Genomic DNA, 20,759 nt, shown 5'->3' with positions numbered 1-20,759 from the left:
ACGCCGCTCCCTCTCTCACTAATCTCTCCCTACCTGTGGAACGCCGCTCCCTCTCTCACTAATCTCTCCCTACCTGTGGAACGCCGCTCCCTCTCTCACTAATCTCTCCCTACCTGTGGAACGCCGCTCCCTCCCTCACTCACTAATCTCTCCCTACCTGTGGGACGCCGCTCCCTCTCTCACTAATCTCTCCACTCCGGAGGTGCCTCTAATAATGCACTTGTACTCCTAATGTGTCTGTAAGCCTGCAGACATGCCACTTAGAGTGTAAGCTCCTTGGGGTAGGGTGTTCATTTGCCGTGTGTTGCTTTTTAGCTGTTATACTTATTCCCAGTGTGTCTCATTATTTACCTTGTATTGTAATGTTTGAAAGCGCTGCGGACAGTTATGGCGCTATATAAATACAGTTACACACACACATACTCACTATCTCCTCGATGGCCGTGTCATTCACATCGTACTTGCACGCCACGTCCACGGGGGGGAAAGTGGCTGACCAGCCATCCGCTGTGCAGTTCCGATGCACAAACCCTGCGCAGCGACACAATGTAACACACAGTTAAACTCGGTCACTGACCACCAGAGTGTAAAGCTGGGGCGCACAGCAGCACCCCGCTTACTGCCCCGCTCAGTGAGAGGGGTACCTCGGTTAAAGCCGGGGCACACAGCAACACCCCGCTTACTGCACCGCTCAGTGAGAGGGGTACCTCGGGTAAAGCTGGGGCGCAGAGCAGCACCCCGCTTACTGCCCCGCTCAGTGAGAGGGGTACCTCGGGTAAAGCTGGGGCGCACAGCAGCACCCCGCTTACTGCACCGCTCTGTGAGAGGGGTACCTCGGGTAAAGCTGGGGCGCACAGCAGCACCCCGCTTACTGCACCGCTCAGTGACAGGGGTACCGAGGGTAAAGCTGGGGCGCACAGCAGCACCCCGCTTACTGCACCGCTCTGTGAGAGGGGTACCTCGGGTAAAGCTGGGGCGCACAGCAGCACCCCGCTTACTGCCCCGCTCAGTGAGAGGGGTACCTCGGGTAAAGCTGGGGCGCACAGCAGCACCCCGCTTACTGCACCGCTCTGTGAGAGGGGTACCTCGGGTAAAGCTGGGGCGCACAGCAGCACCCCGCTTACTGCACCGCTCAGTGAGAGGGGTACCGCGGGTAAAGCTGGGGCACACAGCAGCACCCCGCTTACTGCCCCGCTCAGTGAGAGGGGTACCTCGGGTAAAGCTGGGGCACACAGCAGCACCCCGCTTACTGCACCGCTCAATGAGAGGGGTACCTCGGGTAAAGCTGGGGCGCACAGCAGCACCCCGCTTACTGCCCCGCTCAGTGAGAGGGGTACCTTGGGTAAAGCTGGGGCACACAGCAGCACCCCGCTTACTGCACCGCTCAGTGAGAGGGGTACCTCGGGTAAAGCTGGGGCGCACAGCAGCACCCCGCTTATTGCACCGCTCAGTGATAGGGGTACCGCGGGTAAAGCTGGGGTGCACAGCAGCACCCCGCTTACTGCACCGCTCAGTGAGAGGGGTACCTCGGGTAAAGCTGGGGCACACAGCAGCACCCCGCTAACTGCACCGCTCAGTAAGAGGGGTACCGCGGGTAAAGCTGGGGCACACAGCAGCACCCCGCTTACTGCACCGCTCAGTGACAGGGGTACCGCGGGTAAAGCTGGGGCGCACAGCAGCACCCCGCTTACTGCACCGCTCAGTGACAGGGGTACCTCGGGTAAAGCTGGGGCGCACAGCAGCACCCCACTTACTGCACCGCTCAGTGAGAGGGGTACCGCGGGTAAAGCTGGGGCGCACAGCAGCACCCCGCTTACTGCACCGCTCAGTGAGAGGGGTACCGCGGGTAAAGCTGGGGCGCACAGCAGCACCCCGCTTACTGCGCCGCTCAGTGAGAGGGGTACCTCGGGTAAAGCTGGGGCGCACAGCAGCACCCCGCTCACTGCACCGCTCAGTGAGAGGGGTACCGCGGGTAAAGCTGGGGCGCACAGCAGCACCCCGCTTACTGCACCGCTCAGTGAGAGGGGTACCGCGGGTAAAGCTGGGGCGCACAGCAGCACCCCGCTTACTGCACCGCTCAGTGAGAGGGGTACCGTGGGTAAAGCTGGGGCGCACAGCAGCACCCCGCTTACTGCCCCGCTCAGTGAGAGGGGTACCTCGGGTAAAGCTGGGGCGCACAGCAGCACCCCGCTTACTGCCCCGCTCAGTGAGAGGGGTACCGCGGGTAAAGCTGGGGCGCTCAGCAGCACCCCGCTTACTGCGCCGCTCAGTGAGAGGGGTACCTCGGGTAAAGCTGGGGCGCTCAGCAGCACCCCGCTTACTGCGCCGCTCAGTGAGAGGGGTACCTCGGGTAAAGCTGGGGCGCACAGCAGCACCCCGCTTACTGCTCCGCTCAGTGAGAGGGGTACCGTGGGTAAAGCTGGGGCGCACAGCAGCACCCCGCTTACTGCCCCGCTCAGTGAGAGGGGTACCTCGGGTAAAGCTGGGGCGCACAGCAGCACCCCGCTTACTGCGCCGCTCAGTGAGAGGGGTACCTCGGGTAAAGCTGCGGCGCACAGCAGCACCCCGCTTACAGCCCCGCTCAGTGAGAGGGGTACCTCGGGTAAAGCTGGGGCGCACAGCAGCACCCCGCTTACTGCGGTGCTCAGTGAGAGGGGTACCGTGGGTAAAGCTGGGGCGCACAGCAGCACCCCGCTTACTGCCCCGCTCAGTGAGAGGGGTACGGCTGCACCGCTCAGTGAGAGGGGTACCTCGGGTAAAGCTGGGGCGCACAGCAGCACCCCGCTTACTGCACCGCTCAGTGAGAGGGGTACGCGGGTAAAGCTGGGGCGCACAGCAGCACCCCGCTTACTGCCCCGCTCAGTGAGAGGGGTACCTCGGGTAAAGCTGGGGCACACAGCAGCACCCCGCTTACTGCCCCGCTCAGTGAGAGGGGTACCTCGGGTAAAGCTGGGGCACACAGCAGCACCCCGCTTACTGCCCCGCTCAGTGAGAGGGGTACCTCGGGTAAAGCTGGGGCACACAGCAGCACCCCGCTTACTGCCCCGCTCAGTGAGAGGGGTACCTCGGGTAAAGCTGGGGCACACAGCAGCACCCCGCTTACTGCCCCGCTCAGTGAGAGGGGTACCTCGGGTAAAGCTGGGGCGCACAGCAGCACCCCGCTTACTGCACCGCTCAGTGAGAGTGGTACCGCGGGTAAAGCTGGGGCGCACAGCAGCACCCCGCTTACTGCCCCGCTCAGTGAGAGGGGTACCTCGGGTAAAGCTGGGGCACACAGCAGCACCCCGCTTACTGCCCCGCTCAGTGAGAGGGGTACCTCGGGTAAAGCTGGGGCGCACAGCAGCACCCCGCTTACTGCCCCGCTCAGTGAGAGGGGTACCTCGGGTAAAGCTGGGGCGCACAGCAGCACCCCGCTTACTGCGCCGCTCAGTGAGAGGGGTACCTCGGGTAAAGCTGGGGCTGTATGTTTGGGCGCTCGCGCTGTTCCAGGACCCTGGTGTTTTATAAAGCAATATGGCTACATGTTCCTGCGTGGGAGGGACATACAATACCCAGCAAAGGAAAGCCCTTAATGCAGGGGGCTCAACTCCCGTCCTCAGGACCCCCCAACCAGCCAGGGTTTAAGGATATCCCTGCTTCAGCATAGGTGGCTCAATCTGTGGCTATCTGTGCTGAAGCAGTGACTGATTGAGCCACCTGTGCTGAAGCAGGGAGATCCTGAAAATCTGACCTGTTGGGGGGTCCTGAGGACGGGTGTTGAGACCCCTGTATGGCTTCGCTAATCTACCCAACTATAGTGAGATGGGCTGAAATAATGAGGGGGAAAAGGGAGCGCCCAGGCCGAGGGTCAGTATTCCCAGCCTCCTGGGGAGCAGTGTGGGGGTGCCACAGTGTGGGGGTGCTCCCAGGCCGAGGGTCAGTATTCCCAGCCTCCTGGGGAGCAGTGTGGGGGTGCCACAGTGTGGGGGTGCTCCCAGGCCGAGGGTCAGTATTCCCAGCCTCCTGGGGAGTAGTGTGGGGGTGCCACAGTGTGGGGGTGCTCCCAGGCCGAGAGTCAGTATTCCCAGCCTCCTGGGGAGCAGTGTGGGGGGTGCCACAGTGTGGGGTTGCTCCCAGGCCGAGGGTCAGTATTCCCAGCCTCCTGGGGAGTAGTGTGGGGGTGCCACAGTGTGGGGGTGCTCCCAGGCCGAGTCAGTATTCCCAGCCTCCTGGGGAGCAGTGTGGGGGTGCCACAGTGTGGGGGTGCTCCCAGGCCGAGGGTCAGTATTCCCAGCCTCCTGGGGAGCAGTTTGGGGGTGCCACAGTTTGGGGGTGCCACAGTGTGGGGGTGCCACAGTGTGGGGGTGCTCCCAGGCCGAGGGTCAGTATTCCCAGCCTCCTGGGGAGCAGCGTGGGGGTGCCACAGTGTGGGGGTGCCACAGTGTGGGGGTGCCACAGTGTGGGGGTGCTCCCAGGCCGAGGGTCAGTATTCCCAGCCTCCTGGGGAGCAGTGTGGGGGTGCCACAGTGTGGGGGTGCTCCCAGGCCGAAGGTCAGTATTCCCAGCCTCCTGGGGAGCAGTGTGGTGGTGCCACAGTGTGGGGGTGCCACAGTGTGGGGGTGCCGCAGTGTGGGGGTGCCACAGTGTGGGGGTGCCACAGTGTGGGGGTGCTCCCAGGCCGAGGGTCAGTATTCCCAGCCTCCTGGGGAGCAGTGTGGGGGTGCCACAGTGTGGGGGTGCTCCCAGGCCGAAGGTCAGTATTCCCAGCCTCCTGGGGAGCAGTGTGGGGGTGCCACAGTGTGGGGGTGCCACAGTGTGGGGGTGCCGCAGTGTGGGGGTGCCACAGTGTGGGGGTGCCACAGTCTGGGGGTGCCACAGTGTGGGGGTGCCGCAGTGTGGGGGTGCCACAGTGTGGGGGTGCCACAGTGTGGGGGTGCCACAGTGTGGGGGTGCCACAGTCTGGGGGTGCCACAGTGTGGGGGTGCCACATGTTCCACGTAGACACGTATATTGGCATTTGAAGCCAGTGATAGAAACATCCCACGTAACATTTTCTCCGCCAGAAAACATCGTACCGGCGGCAATAAATATATTCAGCAGAACTGCCGCTGTAATCAATAAATGTAACAGTGGCAGAAAGTCCCCCCGAGTATTATTCATTTATTGTGATCCATGTGAGAAAGCACAATAAACCGCTCCTTATCCGTCTATATCTGTCTCTGTTTATCTCGGTGACCTGTATTTTATCTGCACTTTGTTTCTCGTTACACATTAACACTTTGTCTGCCGACTGCCGAAGAAACTGGCATGAGACCTGATAAACAGCGAAAGGAGAAATACCCCCAGGAATGGCGCTGTTCGGACGCAGCGCACAGCGCGTCATCAAAGTCAGACAGTGATTTGTATTAAAATATCGTTAGTAATTACATGAAGCCAACTAAAAAAGGGGGAACATGAATTTCAGTGATCGCAAAGATATATAATGCCTATCGAAAAATATTTAAACGTGAACTGCCATATTGTCTCTTAATTGGAGATCATTAAACTCTATAATAAATAATCTGCATCTGACAGTGAAAATATAAGTGACATTCACACTGCCCAATGTACAGCAGGGGCAACAAGGCGTAAATATCCTCCCAGCTACGTGTGCAGGGGGCAGATGTGCCGCGGTGCAGGGGGCAGATGTGCAGGGGGCAGATGTGCCGCGGTGCAGGGGGCAGATGTGCCGCGGTGCAGGGGGCAGATGTGCAGGGTGCAGATGTGCAGGGGGCAGAAGTGCAGGGGGCAGATGTGCCGCGGCGCAGGGGGCAGATGTGCAGGGGGCAGATGTGCAGGGGGCAGATGTGCCGTGGTGCAGGGGGCAGATGTGCCGTGGTGCAGGGGGCAGATGTGCAGGGTGCAGATGTGCAGGGGGCAGAAGTGCAGGGGGCAGATGTGCAGGGGGCAGATGTGCCGCGGCGCAGGGGGCAGATGTGCAGGGGGCAGATGTACCGCGGTGCAGGGGTCAGATGTGCAGGGGGCAGATGTGCAGGGGCAGATGTGCCACGGCGCAGGGGGCAGATATGCAGGGGTCAGATGTGCCGCGGTGCAGGGGGCAGATGTGCAGGGGCAGATGTGCCGCGGCGCAGGGGGCAGATGTGCAGGGGTCAGATGTGCCGCGGTGCAGGGGGCAGATGTGCAGGGGTCAGATGTGCCGCGGTGCAGGGGGCAGATGTGCCGCGGTGCAGATGTGCCGCTGTGCATGGGGCAGATGTGCCGCGGTGCAGGGGGCAGATGTGCAGGGGGCAGATGTGCCGCAGTGCAGGGGGCAGATGTGCAGGGGGCAGATGTGCCGCGGAGCAGGGGGCAGATGTGCCGCGGTGCAGGGGACAGATGTGCCGCGGTGCAGGGGGCAGATGTGCCGCGGTGCAGGGGGCAGATGTGCCGCGGTGCAGGGGGCAGATGTGCCGCGGTGCAGGGGGCAGATGTGCCGTGGTGCAGGGGGCAGATGTGCAGGGGGCAGATGTGCAGGGGGCAGATGTGCCGCAGTGCAGGGGGCAGATGTGCAGGGGTCAGATGTGCCGCGGTGCAGGGGTCAGATGTGCCGCGGTGCAGGGGTCAGATGTGCCGCGGTGCAGGGGGCAGATGTGCAGGGGGCAGATGTGCAGGGGGCAGATGTGCCGCGGCGCAGGGGGCAGATGTGCAGGGGTCAGATGTGCCGCGGTGCAGGGGGCAGATGTGCCGTGGTGCAGGGGGCAGATGTGCAGGGGTCAGATGTGCCGCGGTGCATGGGGCAGATGTGCCGTGGTGCAGGGGGCAGATGTGCAGATGTGCAGCGGTGCAGGGGGCAGATGTGCAGGGGGCAGATGTGCAGGGGGCAGATGTGCAGCGGTGCAGGGGGCAGATGTGCAGCGGTGCAGGGGGCAGATGTGCAGGGGGCAGATGTGCCGCGGTGCAGGGGGCAGATGTGCCGCGGTGCAGGGGGCAGATGTGCCGCGGTGCAGGGGGCAGATGTGCCGCGGTCCAGGGGGCAGATGTGCCGCAGTGCAGGGGGCAGATGTGCAGGGGTCAGATGTGCCGCGGAGCAGGGGGCAGATGTGCCACGGTGCAGGGGGCAGATGTGCAGGGGGCAGATGTGCCATGGTGCAGGGGGCAGATGTGTAGGGGTCAGATGTGCCATGGTGCAGGGGGCAGATGTGCCGTGGTGCCGGGGGCAGATTTGCCGTGGTGCAGGGGGCAGATGTGCAGCGGTGCAGGGGGCAGATGTGCAGATGTGCAAATGTGCAGGGGGCAGATGTGTAGCGGGGCAGATGTGCAGCGGTGCAGGGGGCAGATGTGCAGCGGGGCAGATGTGCCGCTGTGCAGGGGGCAGATGTGATACTCTCCCTACCTTTGTGTCCTGTAATAATCTGCAGGATCTCCGGGCAATGTGTAGACACCGTGTGTCCGAGAGGAGAGGTCGGCCAGCAGCTGAGATTATCCCATACGCCTGCACATCCTAAAATACAACATGTTCCCATGAGAGCAGCAGCAGGGGACGGTCACATCACAGGGGTACCCCCTGAGAGCAGCAGCAGGGGACGGTCACATCACAGGGGTACCCCCTGAGAGCAGCAGCAGGGGACGGTCACATCACAGGGGTACCCCCTGAGAGCAGCAGCAGGGGACGGTCACATCACAGGGGTACCCCCTGAGAGCAGCAGCAGGGGACGGTCACATCACAGGGGTACCCCCTGAGAGCAGCAGCAGGGGACGGTCACATCACAGGGGTACACCCTGAGAGCAGCAGCAGGGGACGGTCACATCACAGGGGTACCCCCTGAGAGCAGCAGCAGGGGACGGTCACATCACAGGGGTACCCCCTGAGAGCAGCAGCAGGGGACGGTCACATCACAGGGGTACCCCCTGAGGGCAGCAGCAGGGAACGGTCACATCACAGGGGTACCCCCTGAGGGCAGCAGCAGGGGACGGTCACATCACAGGGGTACCCCCTGAGGGCAGCAGCAGGGGACGGTCACATCACAGGGGTACCCCCTGAGAGCAGCAGCAGGGGACGGTCACGTCACAGGGGTACCCCCTGAGGGCAGCAGCAGGGAACAGTCACATCACAGGGGTACCCCCTAAGGGCAGCAGCAGGGAACGGTCACATCACAGGGGTACCCCCTGAGGGCAGCAGCAGGGGACGGTCACATCACAGGGGTACCCCCTGAGGGCAGCAGCAGGGGACGGTCACATCACAGGGGTACCCCCTGAGAGCAGCAGCAGGGGACGGTCACGTCACAGGGGTCCCCTGAGGGCAGCAGCAGGGGACGGTCACATCACAGGGGTACCCCCTGAGGGCAGCAGCAGGGGACGGTCACATCACAGGGGTACCCCCTGAGAGCAGCAGCAGGGGACGGTCACGTCACAGGGGTACCCCTTGAGGGCAGCAGCAGGGAACGGTCACATCACAGGGGTACCCCCTAAGGGCAGCAGCAGGGAACGGTCACATCACAGGGGTACCCCCTGAGGGCAGCAGCAGGGGACGGTCACATCACAGGGGTACCCCCTGAGAGCAGCAGCAGGGGACGGTCACATCACAGGGGTACCCCCTGAGAGCAGCAGCAGGTGACGGTCACATCACTGGGGTACCCCCTGAGGGCAGCAGCAGGGGACGGTCACATCACAGGGGTACCCCCTGAGAGCAGCAGCAGGGGACGGTCACATCACAGGGGTACCCCCTGAGGGCAGCAGCAGGGAACGGTCACATCACAGGGGTACCCCCTGAGGGCAGCAGCAGGGGACGGTCACATCACAGGGGTACCCCCTGAGAGCAGCAGCAGGGGACGGTCACATCACAGGGGTACCCCCTGAGAGCAGCAGCAGGGGACGGTCACATCACAAGGGTACCCCCTGAGAGCAGCAGCAGGGGACGGTCACATCACAGGGGTACCCCCTGAGAGCAGCAGCAGGGGACGGTCACATCACAGGGGTAACCCCTGAGGGCAGCATCAGGGGACGGTCACATCACAGGGGTGCCCCCTGAGAGCAGCAGCAGGGGACGGTCACATCACAGGGGTACCCCCTGAGAGCAGCAGCAGGGAACGGTCACATCACAGGGGTACCCCCTGAGGGCAGCAGCAGGGGACGGTCACATCACAGGGGTACCCCCTGAGAGCAGCAGCAGGGAGCGGTCACATCACAAGGGTACCCCCTGAGAGCAGCAGCAGGGGACGGTCACATCACAGGGGTACCCCCTGAGGGCAGCAGCAGGGGACGGTCACATCACAGGGGTACCCCCTGAGGGCAGCAGCAGGGGACGGTCACATCACAGGGGTACCCCCTGAGAGCAGCAGCAGGGGACGGTCACATCACAGGGGTACCCCCTGAGAGCAGCAGCAGGGAACGGTCACATCACAGGGGTACCCCCTGAGGGCTGCAGCAGGGGACGGTCACATCACAGGGGTGCCCCCTGAGAGCAGCAGCAGGGAACGGTCACATCACAGGGGTACCCCCTGAGGGCAGCAGCAGGGGACGGTCAAATCACAGGGGTACCCCCTGAGGGCAGCAGCAGGGGACGGTCACGTCACAGGGGTACCCCCTGAGGGCAGCAGCAGGGGACGGTCACATCACAGGGGTACCCCCTGAGGGCAGCAGCAGGGGACGGTCACATCACAGGGGTACCCCCTGAGGGCAGCAGCAGGGGACGGTCACATCACAGGGGTACCCCCTGAGGGCAGCAGCAGGGGACGGTCACATCACAGGGGTACCCCCTGAGAGCAGCAGCAGGGGACGGTCACATCACAGGGGTACCCCCTGAGGGCAGCAGCAGGGGACGGTCACGTCACAGGGGTACCCCCTGAGGGCAGCAGCAGGGGACGGTCACGTCACAGGGGTACCCCCTGAGGGCAGCAGCAGGGGACAGTCACATCACAGGGGTACCCCCTGAGGGCAGCAGCAGGGGACGGTCACATCACAGGGGTACCCCCTGAGAGCAGCAGCAGGGGACGGTCACATCACAGGGGTACCCCCTGAGGGCAGCAGCAGGGGACGGTCACATCACAGGGGTACCCCCTGAGGGCAGCAGGGGACGGTCACATCACAGGGGTACCCCCTGAGAGCAGCAGCAGGGGACGGTCACATCACAGGGGTACCCCCTGAGAGCAGCAGCAGGGGACGGTCACATCACAGGGGTACCCCCTGAGGGCAGCAGCAGGGGACGGTCACATCACAGGGGTACCCCCTGAGAGCAGCAGCAGGGGACGGTCACATCACAGGGGTACCCCCTGAGGGCAGCAGCAGGGGACGGTCACATCACAGGGGTACCCCCTGAGGGCAGCAGCAGGGGACGGTCACGTCACAGGGGTACCCCCTGAGGGCAGCAGCAGGGGACGGTCACGTCACAGGGGTACCCCCTGAGGGCAGCAGCAGGGGACGGTCACGTCACAGGGGTACCCCCTGAGGGCAGCAGCAGGGGATGGTCACATCACAGGGGTACCCCCTGAGGGCAGCAGCAGGGGACGGTCACGTCACAGGGGTACACCCTGAGGGCAGCAGCAGGGGACGGTCACATCACAGGGGTACCCCCTGAGAGCAGCAGCAGGGGACGGTCACATCACAGGGGTACCCCCTGAGGGCAGCAGCAGGGGACGGTCACATCACAGGGGTACCCCCTGAGAGCAGCAGCAGGGAACGGTCACATCACAGGGGTACCCCCTGAGAGCAGCAGCAGGGGATGGTCACATCACAGGGGTACCCCCTGAGAGCAGCAGCAGGGGACGGTCACATCACAGGGGTACCCCCTAAGAGCAGCAGCAGGGGACGGTCACATCACAGGGGTACCCCCTAAGAGCAGCAGCAGGGGACGGTCACATCACAGGGGTACCCCCTGAGGGCAGCAGCAGGGGATGGTCACATCACAGGGGTACCCCCTGAGAGCAGCAGCAGGGGACAGTCACGTCACAGGGGTACCCCCTGAGGGCAGCAGCAGGGGACGGTCACGTTACAGGGGTACCCCCTGAGGGCAGCAGCAGGGGACGGTCACATCACAGGGGTACCCCCTGAGGGCAGCAGCAGGGTACGGTCACATCACAGGGGTACCCCCTGAGAGCAGCAGCAGGGGACGGTCACATCACAGGGGTACCCCCTGAGAGCAGCAGCAGGGGACGGTCACATCACAGGGGTACCCCCCGAGGGCAGCAGCAGGGGACGGTCACATGAGAGGGGTACCCCCTGAGAGCAGCAGCAGGGGACGGTCACATCACAGGGGTACCCCCTGAGGGCAGCAGCAGGGAGCGGTCACATCACAGGGGTACCCCCTGAGGGCAGCAGCAGGGGACGGTCACATCACAGGGGTACCCCCTGAGGGCAGCAGCAGGGGACGGTCACATCACAGGGGTACCCCCTGAGAGCAGCAGCAGGGGACGGTCACATCACAGGGGTACCCCCTGAGGGCAGCTGCAGGGGACGGTCACATCACAGGGGTACCCCCTGAGGGCAGCAGCAGGGGACGGTCACATCACAGGGGTACCCCCTGAGGGCAGCAGCAGGGGACGGTCACGTCACAGTGGTACCCCCTGAGAGCAGCAGCAGGGGACGGTCACATCACAGGGGTACCCCCTGAGGGCAGCTGCAGGGGACGGTCACGTCACAGGGGTACCCCCTGAGGGCATCAGGGGACGGTCACATCACAGGGGTACCCCCTGAGGGCAGCAGCAGGGGACGGTCACATCACAGGGGTACCCCCTGAGAGCAGCAGCAGGGGACGGTCACATCACAGGGGTACCCCCTGAGGGCAGCTGCAGGGGACGGTCACATCACAGGGGTACCCCCTGAGGGCAGCAGCAGGGGACGGTCACATCACAGGGGTACCCCCTGAGGGCAGCAGCAGGGGACGGTCACGTCACAGTGGTACCCCCTGAGAGCAGCAGCAGGGGACGGTCACATCACAGGGGTACCCCCTGAGAGCAGCAGGAGACGGTCACATCACAGGGGTACCCCCTTAGAGCAGCAGCAGGGGACGGTCACATCACAGGGGTACCCCCTGAGAGCAGCAGCAGGGGACGGTCACATCACAGGGGTACCCCCTGAGAGCAGCAGCAGGGGACGGTCACATCACAGGGGTACCCCCTGAGAGCAGCAGGGAGCGGTCACATCACAGGGGTACCCCCTGAGAGCAGCAGCAGGGGACGGTCACATCACAGGGGTACCCCCTGAGAGCAGCAGCAGGGGACGGTCACATCACAGGGGTACCCCCTGAGAGCAGCAGCAGGGGACGGTCACATCACAGGGGTACCCCCTGAGGGCAGCAGCAGGGGACGGTCACATCACAGGGGTACCCCCTGAGGGCAGCAGCAGGGAGCGGTCACATCACAGGGGTACCCCCTGAGAGCAGCAGCAGGGGACGGTCACATCACAGGGGTACCCCCTAAGGGCAGCAGCAGGGAACGGTCACATCACAGGGGTACCCCCTGAGAGCAGCAGCAGGGAACGGTCACATAACAGGGGTACCCCCTGAGGGCAGCAGCAGGGGACGGTCACATCACAGGGGTACCCCCTGAGGGCAGCAGCAGGGGACGGTCACATCACAGGGGTACCCCCTGAGGGCAGCAGCAGGGGACGGTCACATCACAGGGGTACCCCCTGAGAGCAGCAGCAGGGGACGGTCACATCACAGGGGTACACATAGGAATCTACATTAGCAGCCACCATGGGGATTCACTAGCAGTCAGCTGAAAGCATCTCTTATCCATGGCAAAGCACAGAGGCCTGTTACATTATAAGGCATCTTGTAACACATTGACGTGAATGACCTTGAAGGTGTCTTACTGTTAGCACCGTTTAGTAAATGTGGCCCAGTCTTGTAACTGCTGCGATCCATGCAGTTTGAGACTCTTCTGCACGGAACTTTCCCTGCAGTTTTACGGGGAAATCGCACGATAAATCCCTGGAGATGCTGTAAACATGTCTAGCACACGCTCTGAATTTACACCCAGCACACGTGGCATTTTCTGTGGCGTGCTGCAGTTATTAACGCTGCAGTCACAGGGTTTGTATAATGATGGTGTTGGTTATCACTTTGAAACCGGCACTGATATTAGACATAATTTTGCCATCTTCCCGGGAATGTGGAGGGGGAGGGGGTGGGGGCGGGGGGGGGGGACTGACCGCCAGTATCCGTAACAGCGGGAAATACGGCGATTGCGATGTCGCTTACGACAGAGCTGTTAGTGGCTAAGTTTGCGGAGAGCGGCGCGCGTGACCATTGCACCCTGCGGTTCTAGTTATGCTATTAAAGGTATTAGTAAGAACGTCGCTCACCTTCCTGCGTCCAGCGATCATCAGACACATTGTGAGCTTCCACTGCCAGAGCCTCACTGCAGGCTTCCTCCTCCTTCCGCATAACCCCCAGCAGGTCACATAACAGCTGGACGCCCCTTACCTGAGGCAAGAGCAGGTGGTCAGTGCAGCCGCTGCTGAGACCACATGGAATGTAACCACTACCTCCCAGGAGAGTGAGAGCAGTACCCTACTCTTACAGAGTACTGTCTGTCAGTGTGACATCGCACGGATAGTGCGCAGTGACATTATGTTACATAGTTACATAGTTACATAGTTACATAGTAGATGAGGTTGAAAAAAGACGTAGGTCCATCAAGTTCAACCTATGCTAAATTTAGACAACAGATACTTTATCCTATATCTATACTTATTGATCCAGAGGAAGGCAAACAAAAAACCCCATTAAGGGGAAAAATTAATTCCTTCCTGATTCCAAGAATTGGCAATTGGATTAATCCCTGGATCAACATCCTTCCCATCTAAAAAGATGTCCAACCTTTTTTTGAACAAATCTATTGTATCTGCCATCACAGTCTCCATGGGTAATGAATTCCACATTGTAACTGCCCTTACTGTAAAGAACCCTTTCCTTTGTTGCTGGTGAAATTTCCTTTCCTCCAACCTTAAGGGATGGCCCGAGTCCTTTGAATAGTTCTTTTGAAAGCTCCTTGTATTGTCCCTGAATATATTTGTATATAGTTATCATATCCCCTCTTAGACGCCTCTTTTCTAATGTAAATAAATCTAATTTAGCTAGCCTCTCCTCATAAGTTAGATTGTCCATCCCCTTTATTAATTTGGTGGCTCTTCTCTGCACTCTCTCTAGTTCCATAATGTCTTTTCTTAGGATTGGCACCCAAAATTGTACTCCATATTCAAGGTGTGGTCTTACTAATGCTTTGTAAAGGGGCATAATTATGTTTATTTCCCTTCCATCCATTGCCCGTTTGATGCAAGATAAGATCTTGTTTGCCTTTGCAGCTACTGCATGACATTGGGCACTATTGCTAAGCCTGCTGTCTACAAGCACTCCTAAATCCTTCTCCATCAAGGATTCCTCCAATATATCTCCATTTAATTTGTAAGTCGCCTTTTTATTCTTGCATCCCAAATGCATAACCTTACATTTATCTGTATTAAACCTCATTTGCCATTTACCTGCTCACGTTTCCAGTCTCTCCAAGTCCTTCTGAAGAGAAATTACATCCTGCTCTGATTCTATTACCTTACACAATTTAGTATCATTAGCAAAGATGGAGACTTTGCTCTCGATCCCAACCTCAAGGTCATTAATAAACAAGTTAAAAAGAAGGGGTCCCAGTACCGATCCTTGAGGTACTCCACTCACGACTTTAGCCCAACCTGAAAAAGTTCCATTTATGACAACCCTCTGTTGTCTGTCCTTTAACTAGTTTTCAATCCATGTGCATATATTATTACTGAGTCCAACTTTCTTTATTTTGTACACCAACCTCTTGTGTGAAACCGTATCAAAAGCCATTGCAAAATCTAAGTAGACCACATCAACTGCATTACCCTGGTCTAAATTCCTACTTACCTCCTCAAAGAAACAAATAAGGTTAGTTTGGCAAGATCTATCCTTCATAAATCCATGCTGACTATTACTAATAATTTTGTTTTCCATTAGGTATTCCTGAATATTATCCCGTATTAAACCTTCAAGTAGTTTCCCTACTATTGAAGTCAGGCTTACAGGTCTGTAAATCCCCGGTTGTGATCTAGCTCCCTTTTTAAATATAGGCACCACATCTGCTTTATGCCAATCTTGTGGTACTGAGCCTGTGGAAATGGAGTCCTTGAATATTAAATATAATGGTTTTGCTATTACTGAGCTTAACTCCTTGAGAACTCTTGGATGTATGCCATCGGGGCCAGGTGCCTTATTTACTTTAAATTTTTCAAGTCGCTTATGAACTTCCTCCTCAGTTAACCAATTGTTCATTAATATGGAGGTTGTGGCTTCCTCCTGCGACACTACTGCTGAACTTGATTCTTCCCTGGTAAACACAGAGGCAAATAATTTGTTTAATACCTCTGCTTTTCCCTTATCTCCAATAATCTGCCTACTCATCTCACACTGAAAGGGTCCTATATTTTCTTTTCTCATTTTTTTGTTATTAAGGTACTTAAAGAACTTTTTAGGGTTGACCTTACTTTCTATTGCAATCCTTTTTTCATTATCCATTTTTGCTAATTTGATTGCCCTTTTGCAATTTTTGTTACATTCCTTATAATTCTGATACGATGTCTACGTCCCTTCTGATTTAAAGAATCTAAACGCCTTCCTCTTCTTGTCCATTTCCTCCCCTACCTGTTTATTTAGCCACATTGGTTTTGACTTATTTCTTTTATACTTATTACCCAAGGGTATACACTGATGATTGTGCTTTTCTAACAATGTTTTAAAGACAGCCCATTTATCTTCTACATTTTACCTGCAAAAACATCATCCCATTGTATTACTACTAGATTAGATCTCAATTTATTAAAATCTGCCTTTCTAAAGTTTAAAGTCTTTGTTGAACCCAAGTAATCTGTTTTTTGATAATTTATTTCAAATGAGACCATGTTATGATCACTGTTACCCAAATGTTCCAGGACTTGAATATTTGTTATTACTTCTACATTGTTTGATATGACCAAATCCAGAACTGCCCCTCTGCTGGTTGGTTCCTCAATAATTTGGGTCATATAATTGTCTTTAAGCATCCCCAAAAACCTGTTCCCGTTTGGTGTAACGCTAATCTTATTGCCCCAGTCTATGTCTGGATAATTAAAATCCCCCACTATGCAAACATGACCCAGTTTTGATGCCTTCTCCATTTGCAAAAGTATTTTAGCTTCCTCAATCTCACAGATATTTTGTGGTTTATAGCATACTAGCTGAGAGACCCGGCGTTGCCCGGGATATAATTTTGGGGGGGCGTACGACAGGGTTAGGCTTCCCCCCCCCCCTTGACAGCTAGGTGGGTGACTGAGTTGACTGAGTGTGTGGGTGACTGGGTGGGTGTGTGACACTTGACTGAGTGGGTGGGTGACTTTGGGTCGGTTTGACTTTGGGTCGGTGGGTGGGTGACTTTGGGTCGGTGGGTGGGTGACTTTGGGTCGGTGGGTGTGTGACTTTGGGTCGGTGGGTGGGTGACTTTGGGTCGGTTTGACTTTGGGTCAGTGGGTGGGTGACTTTGGGTCGGTGGGTGACTTTGGGTCGGTGGTTGGGTGGGTGAGTTGGGTCGGTGGGTGGGTGAGTGGGAGACTGACTGGGTGGGTGAGTGGGAGACTGACTGGGTGGGTGAGTGGGAGACTGACTGGGTGGGTGAATGGGTGACTGACTGGGTGGGTGGGTGACTGACTGGGTGAGTGGGTGACTGACTGGGTGGGTGAGTGGGTGACTGACTGGGTGGGTGAGTGGGTGACTGACTGGGTGGGTGAGTGGGTGACTGACTGGGTGGGTGAGTGGGTGACTGACTGGGTGGGTGAGTGGGTGACTGACTGGGTGGGTGAGTGGGTGACTGACTGGGTGGGTGAGTGGGTGACTGACTGGGTTGGTGAGTGGGTGACTGACTGACTGAATGGGTGGGTGACTGAGTGGGTGGGTGACTGACTGAGTGGGTGGGTGACTGACTGAGTGGGTGGGTGACTGAGTGAGTGGGTGGGTGGGTGAGTGGGTGACTGACTGACTGAATGGGTGACTGACTGAATGGGTGACTGGGTGACTGAATGGGTGGGTGACTGAGTGGGTGGGTGGGTGGGTGGGTGACTGGGTGAAAGTGGGTGACTGGGTGAAAGTGACTGGGTGGGTGACTGGGTGGGTGTGTGGGTGGGTGACTGAGTGAGTGGGTGGGTGACTGAGTGAGTGGGTGGGTGACTGAGTGAGTGGGTGGGTGACTGAGTGAGTGGGTGGGTGACTGAGTGGGTGGGTGACTAAGTGAGTTTTTGGGTGACTAAGTGAGTGGGTGGGTGGGTTACTGAGTGGGTGGGTTACTGAGTGGGTGGGTGACTGAGTGGGTGGGTGACTGAGTGAGTGACTGAGTGGGTGACTGAGTGAGTGGGTGGGTGGGTGACTGGGTGGGTGAAAGTGACTGGGTGGGTGTGTGGGTGACTGGGTGACAGTGCGTGGGTGGGAGACGGTGTGTGACTTACCTTGACCCCGTGGCATCTGGCTGGGGCAGGAGGTGAGTTCGGGAAGCTGGGGGGGGGGCAAGAGTGGCAGGAGTCCCGCGCCGCGCTTCCCCTCTCCGGTAGCGTCACACGTGATGGGGAGTCCCGCGCCGCGCTTCCCCTCTCCGGTAGCGGCGCACGTGAGGGGGAGTCCCGCGCCGCGCTTCCCCTCTCCGGTAGCGGCGCACGTGAGGGGGAGTCCCGCGCCGCGCTTCCCCTCTCCGGTAGCGGCGCACGTGAGGGGGAGTCCCGCGCCGCGCTTCCCCTCTCCGGTAGCGGCGCACGTGATGGGGAGTCCCGCGCCGCTTCCCCTCTCCGGTAGCGGCGCACGTGATGGGGAGTCCCGCGACGCTTCCCCACTCCGGTAGCGGCGCACGTGATGGGGAGTCCCGCGCCGCTTCCCCTCTCCGGTAGCGGCGCACGTGAGGGAGAGAGCAGGAGGGCCGCGCCGTGAGGGGGGAGGAGCCTGGAGTTTGCTGCTGAGCAGCAGGGCCGCGCTTCCTCCGCGGCGCACGGTGAGGGTGATGGTGCGGCTGGGGATGTTGCGGAGCGTGGGGATTTGGGTGAGGTGGGGAGGGGGGAAGAGAGTGAGGGGCACCGGGAGAGGAGGGGGGGGGGGGGGTGTGGAAGGTGAGCTGCGGTCCAACTGACGGGGGAGAGTGTGTGTCCCTGTGTGTGTGTGTCCCTGTGTGTCCTTTGGGCCGTCACTCCGCCTCAGGCCAATGAGAGGTGTGCGGGGGCGGACCAAGGGACCAATGAGATTTCCCCTAGGGACACCGGACATCCAGCCAGCCAGGCTGGCATGCATGCATGCATGCATGCACGCAGGCAGGCAAACATACAGTGCTTTCACTAATATAGTATAAGATTCCCACAAACATTTTCTTTATACTTTTACCTCCACTGCTAATTTCTATCCACAAAGTCCCTACATTTTCATCATTCCCTTCATAGACTTCGTCCCTTATAATAGGTTTTAGATCCGGTTTAACATATAAACATACTCCACCTCCTCTTCTATGTGTTCGATCCTTCCAAAAAAGAGAATAACCCTCTAAATTAACTGTCCAGTCATGAGTTTCATCCCACCATGTTTCAGTAATGCCTATGATATCATACTGCTCCCTTGCAGCTATTAATTCAAGCTCCCCCATTTTATCTGTCAGGCTTCTTGCATTAGCAAGCATGTATTTAAGTTTTTTTCAGCCTGTACTATTATCTTATCTGCTCCTTCCTTTCTGCGCCCATTTGGTTTAGTCTTTAGAAGTTTTCTAGTATTATCTGTATTTACTATGGGTGTCTCACTGCTTGTCAAACTTGCACTTGCCCCCATTCTACCTCATTCACACAAATATATTCACACAAATTCTACCTGATTCACGCAAGGCTCATTCACACAAATATATTTCCATGTGACAGACGTGTAACACACTCACACGTAACAGATGAGTAACACACTCACACGTAACAGATGTTTAACACATTCACATGTAACAGATGTGTAAAACATTCACATGTAACAGATGTGTAACACATTCACATGTAACAGATGCGTAACACACTCACAAGTAACAGATGTGTAACACACTCACATGTAACAGATGAGTAACACACTCACACGTTACAGATGTTTAACACATTCACATGTAACAGATGTGTAAAACATTCACATGTAACAGATGTGTAACACATTCACATGTAACAGATGTGTAACACATTCACATGTAACAGATGTGTAACACACTCACATGTAACAGACGTGTAACACACTCCCATGTAACAGACGTGTAACACACTCCCATGTAACAGACGTGTAACACACTCACATGTAACAGACGTGTAACACACTCACATATAACAGACGTGTAAAACACTCACATGTAACAGACGTGTAACACAGTCACATGTAACAAATGTGTAACACATTCACATGTAACAGTTGTGTAACACACTCACATGTAACAGATGTGTAACACACTCATGTAACAGACGTGTAACACACTCTCATGTAACAGACATGTAACACAGTCACATGTAACAGACATGTAACACACTCACATGTAACAGACGTGTAACACACTCATATGTAACACACTCACATGTAACAGACGTGTAACACACTCACATGTAACATACGTGTAACACACTCACATGTAACATACGTGTAACACACTCACATGTAACAGCAGTGTAACACACACACATGTAACAGGCATGTAACACACTCACATGTAACAGACATGTAACACACTCACATGTAACAGACGTGTAACACAGTCACATGTAACACACTCACATGTAACAGACGTGTAACACAGTCACATGTAACAGACATGTAACACACTCACATGTAACAGATGTGTAACACACTCACATGTAGCAGACGTGTAACACACTCACATGTAACAGATGTTTAACACATTCACATGTAACAGATGTGTAACACACTCACATGTAATGTGCCTCCGAAGAGAATTGCAAGAGCAAAAGTCCACATGTTGGAGACGTGTCCGGTCCTTCAGTGCCCATCAGCTGTGGTCATTTTACGGTCCTGAGGTGTCACCAAGAGGGGCTTAGTGTCACCTGGATCCTCACCTCCCGCTGTGGTCTGATAGACTAAGGTGTGGTCAGCAGGACACAGCTTCTGGTCAATGCTGGAGGTGACACAACACGAGGGACTCGCCAGGACAGGAGGAACATATCTGGTGTGTGACACTGGGAGCTCCGGACAGGACTGAGATCACACGCCTGGGCTTCAGAGAGCCAAGACTGAGCAAAACCCCTCCTCTATCCCGACCATTGGCTCAAAGTGTTCCCAATGAAACATTAACACTTCCACTGCCAGGAACGTGCTCCAGGAGTGGGAAGGATGAAACGATCCCTCGGGAGGGCGATTCCTGTTACTGTTCTACTGTAGAGAAGAAGGGTGGGAATCCGTCATCCTTCCATGGAGTCAAGAAGCACAGGGGGGGGGGGAGGAAGGGGGTAATAGGGTACCTTATATACCAGTAACAGATATAATACTATCTGCTGTACTCCTCCCTCCTTTGTTACTTTACTGCAGGGCTGGCCAACTTCAGTCCTCAAGGACCACCAACAGGCGCCAGGTATTAGGGATATTCCTGCTTCAGCGCAGGTGGCTCACTGATTCTGACTGAGCCACATGTGCCGAAGCAGGGATATTCTGAAAAGCTGACCTGTTGGTGAAACCGTAGACCTGGCGTTGCCCCCTGCATTACTGACCCCGGAGGGCTGGCGTTGCCCCCTGCATTACTGACCCTGGCGTTGCCCCCTGCATT

The 20,759-nt window shown here is 57.5% G+C and overlaps 1 protein-coding gene across 1 annotated transcript; it reads right to left on the bottom strand.

The window, feature by feature from the left end:
- Nucleotides 1–427: 427 nt before the first annotated feature.
- Nucleotides 428–20,182, bottom strand: LOC142474882 (secretin receptor-like; the record flags this gene model as incomplete). The annotated part of the gene is made up of 4 exons (XM_075581024.1): nt 19,913–20,182; nt 13,261–13,381; nt 7,352–7,459; nt 428–531 (listed from the first exon to the last, which is right to left on the bottom strand). Coding segments are annotated over exons 1-4 (378 nt in total), but the record flags the coding sequence as incomplete, so codon positions are not given.
- Between the last annotated feature and the right edge of the window lie 577 nt (nt 20,183–20,759).

Source organism: Ascaphus truei, unplaced genomic scaffold (genome assembly GCF_040206685.1).
Source record: "Ascaphus truei isolate aAscTru1 unplaced genomic scaffold, aAscTru1.hap1 HAP1_SCAFFOLD_1002, whole genome shotgun sequence".
Taxonomy (NCBI): domain Eukaryota; kingdom Metazoa; phylum Chordata; class Amphibia; order Anura; family Ascaphidae; genus Ascaphus; species Ascaphus truei.
This window is presented reverse-complemented; position numbering and strand designations above follow the sequence as displayed.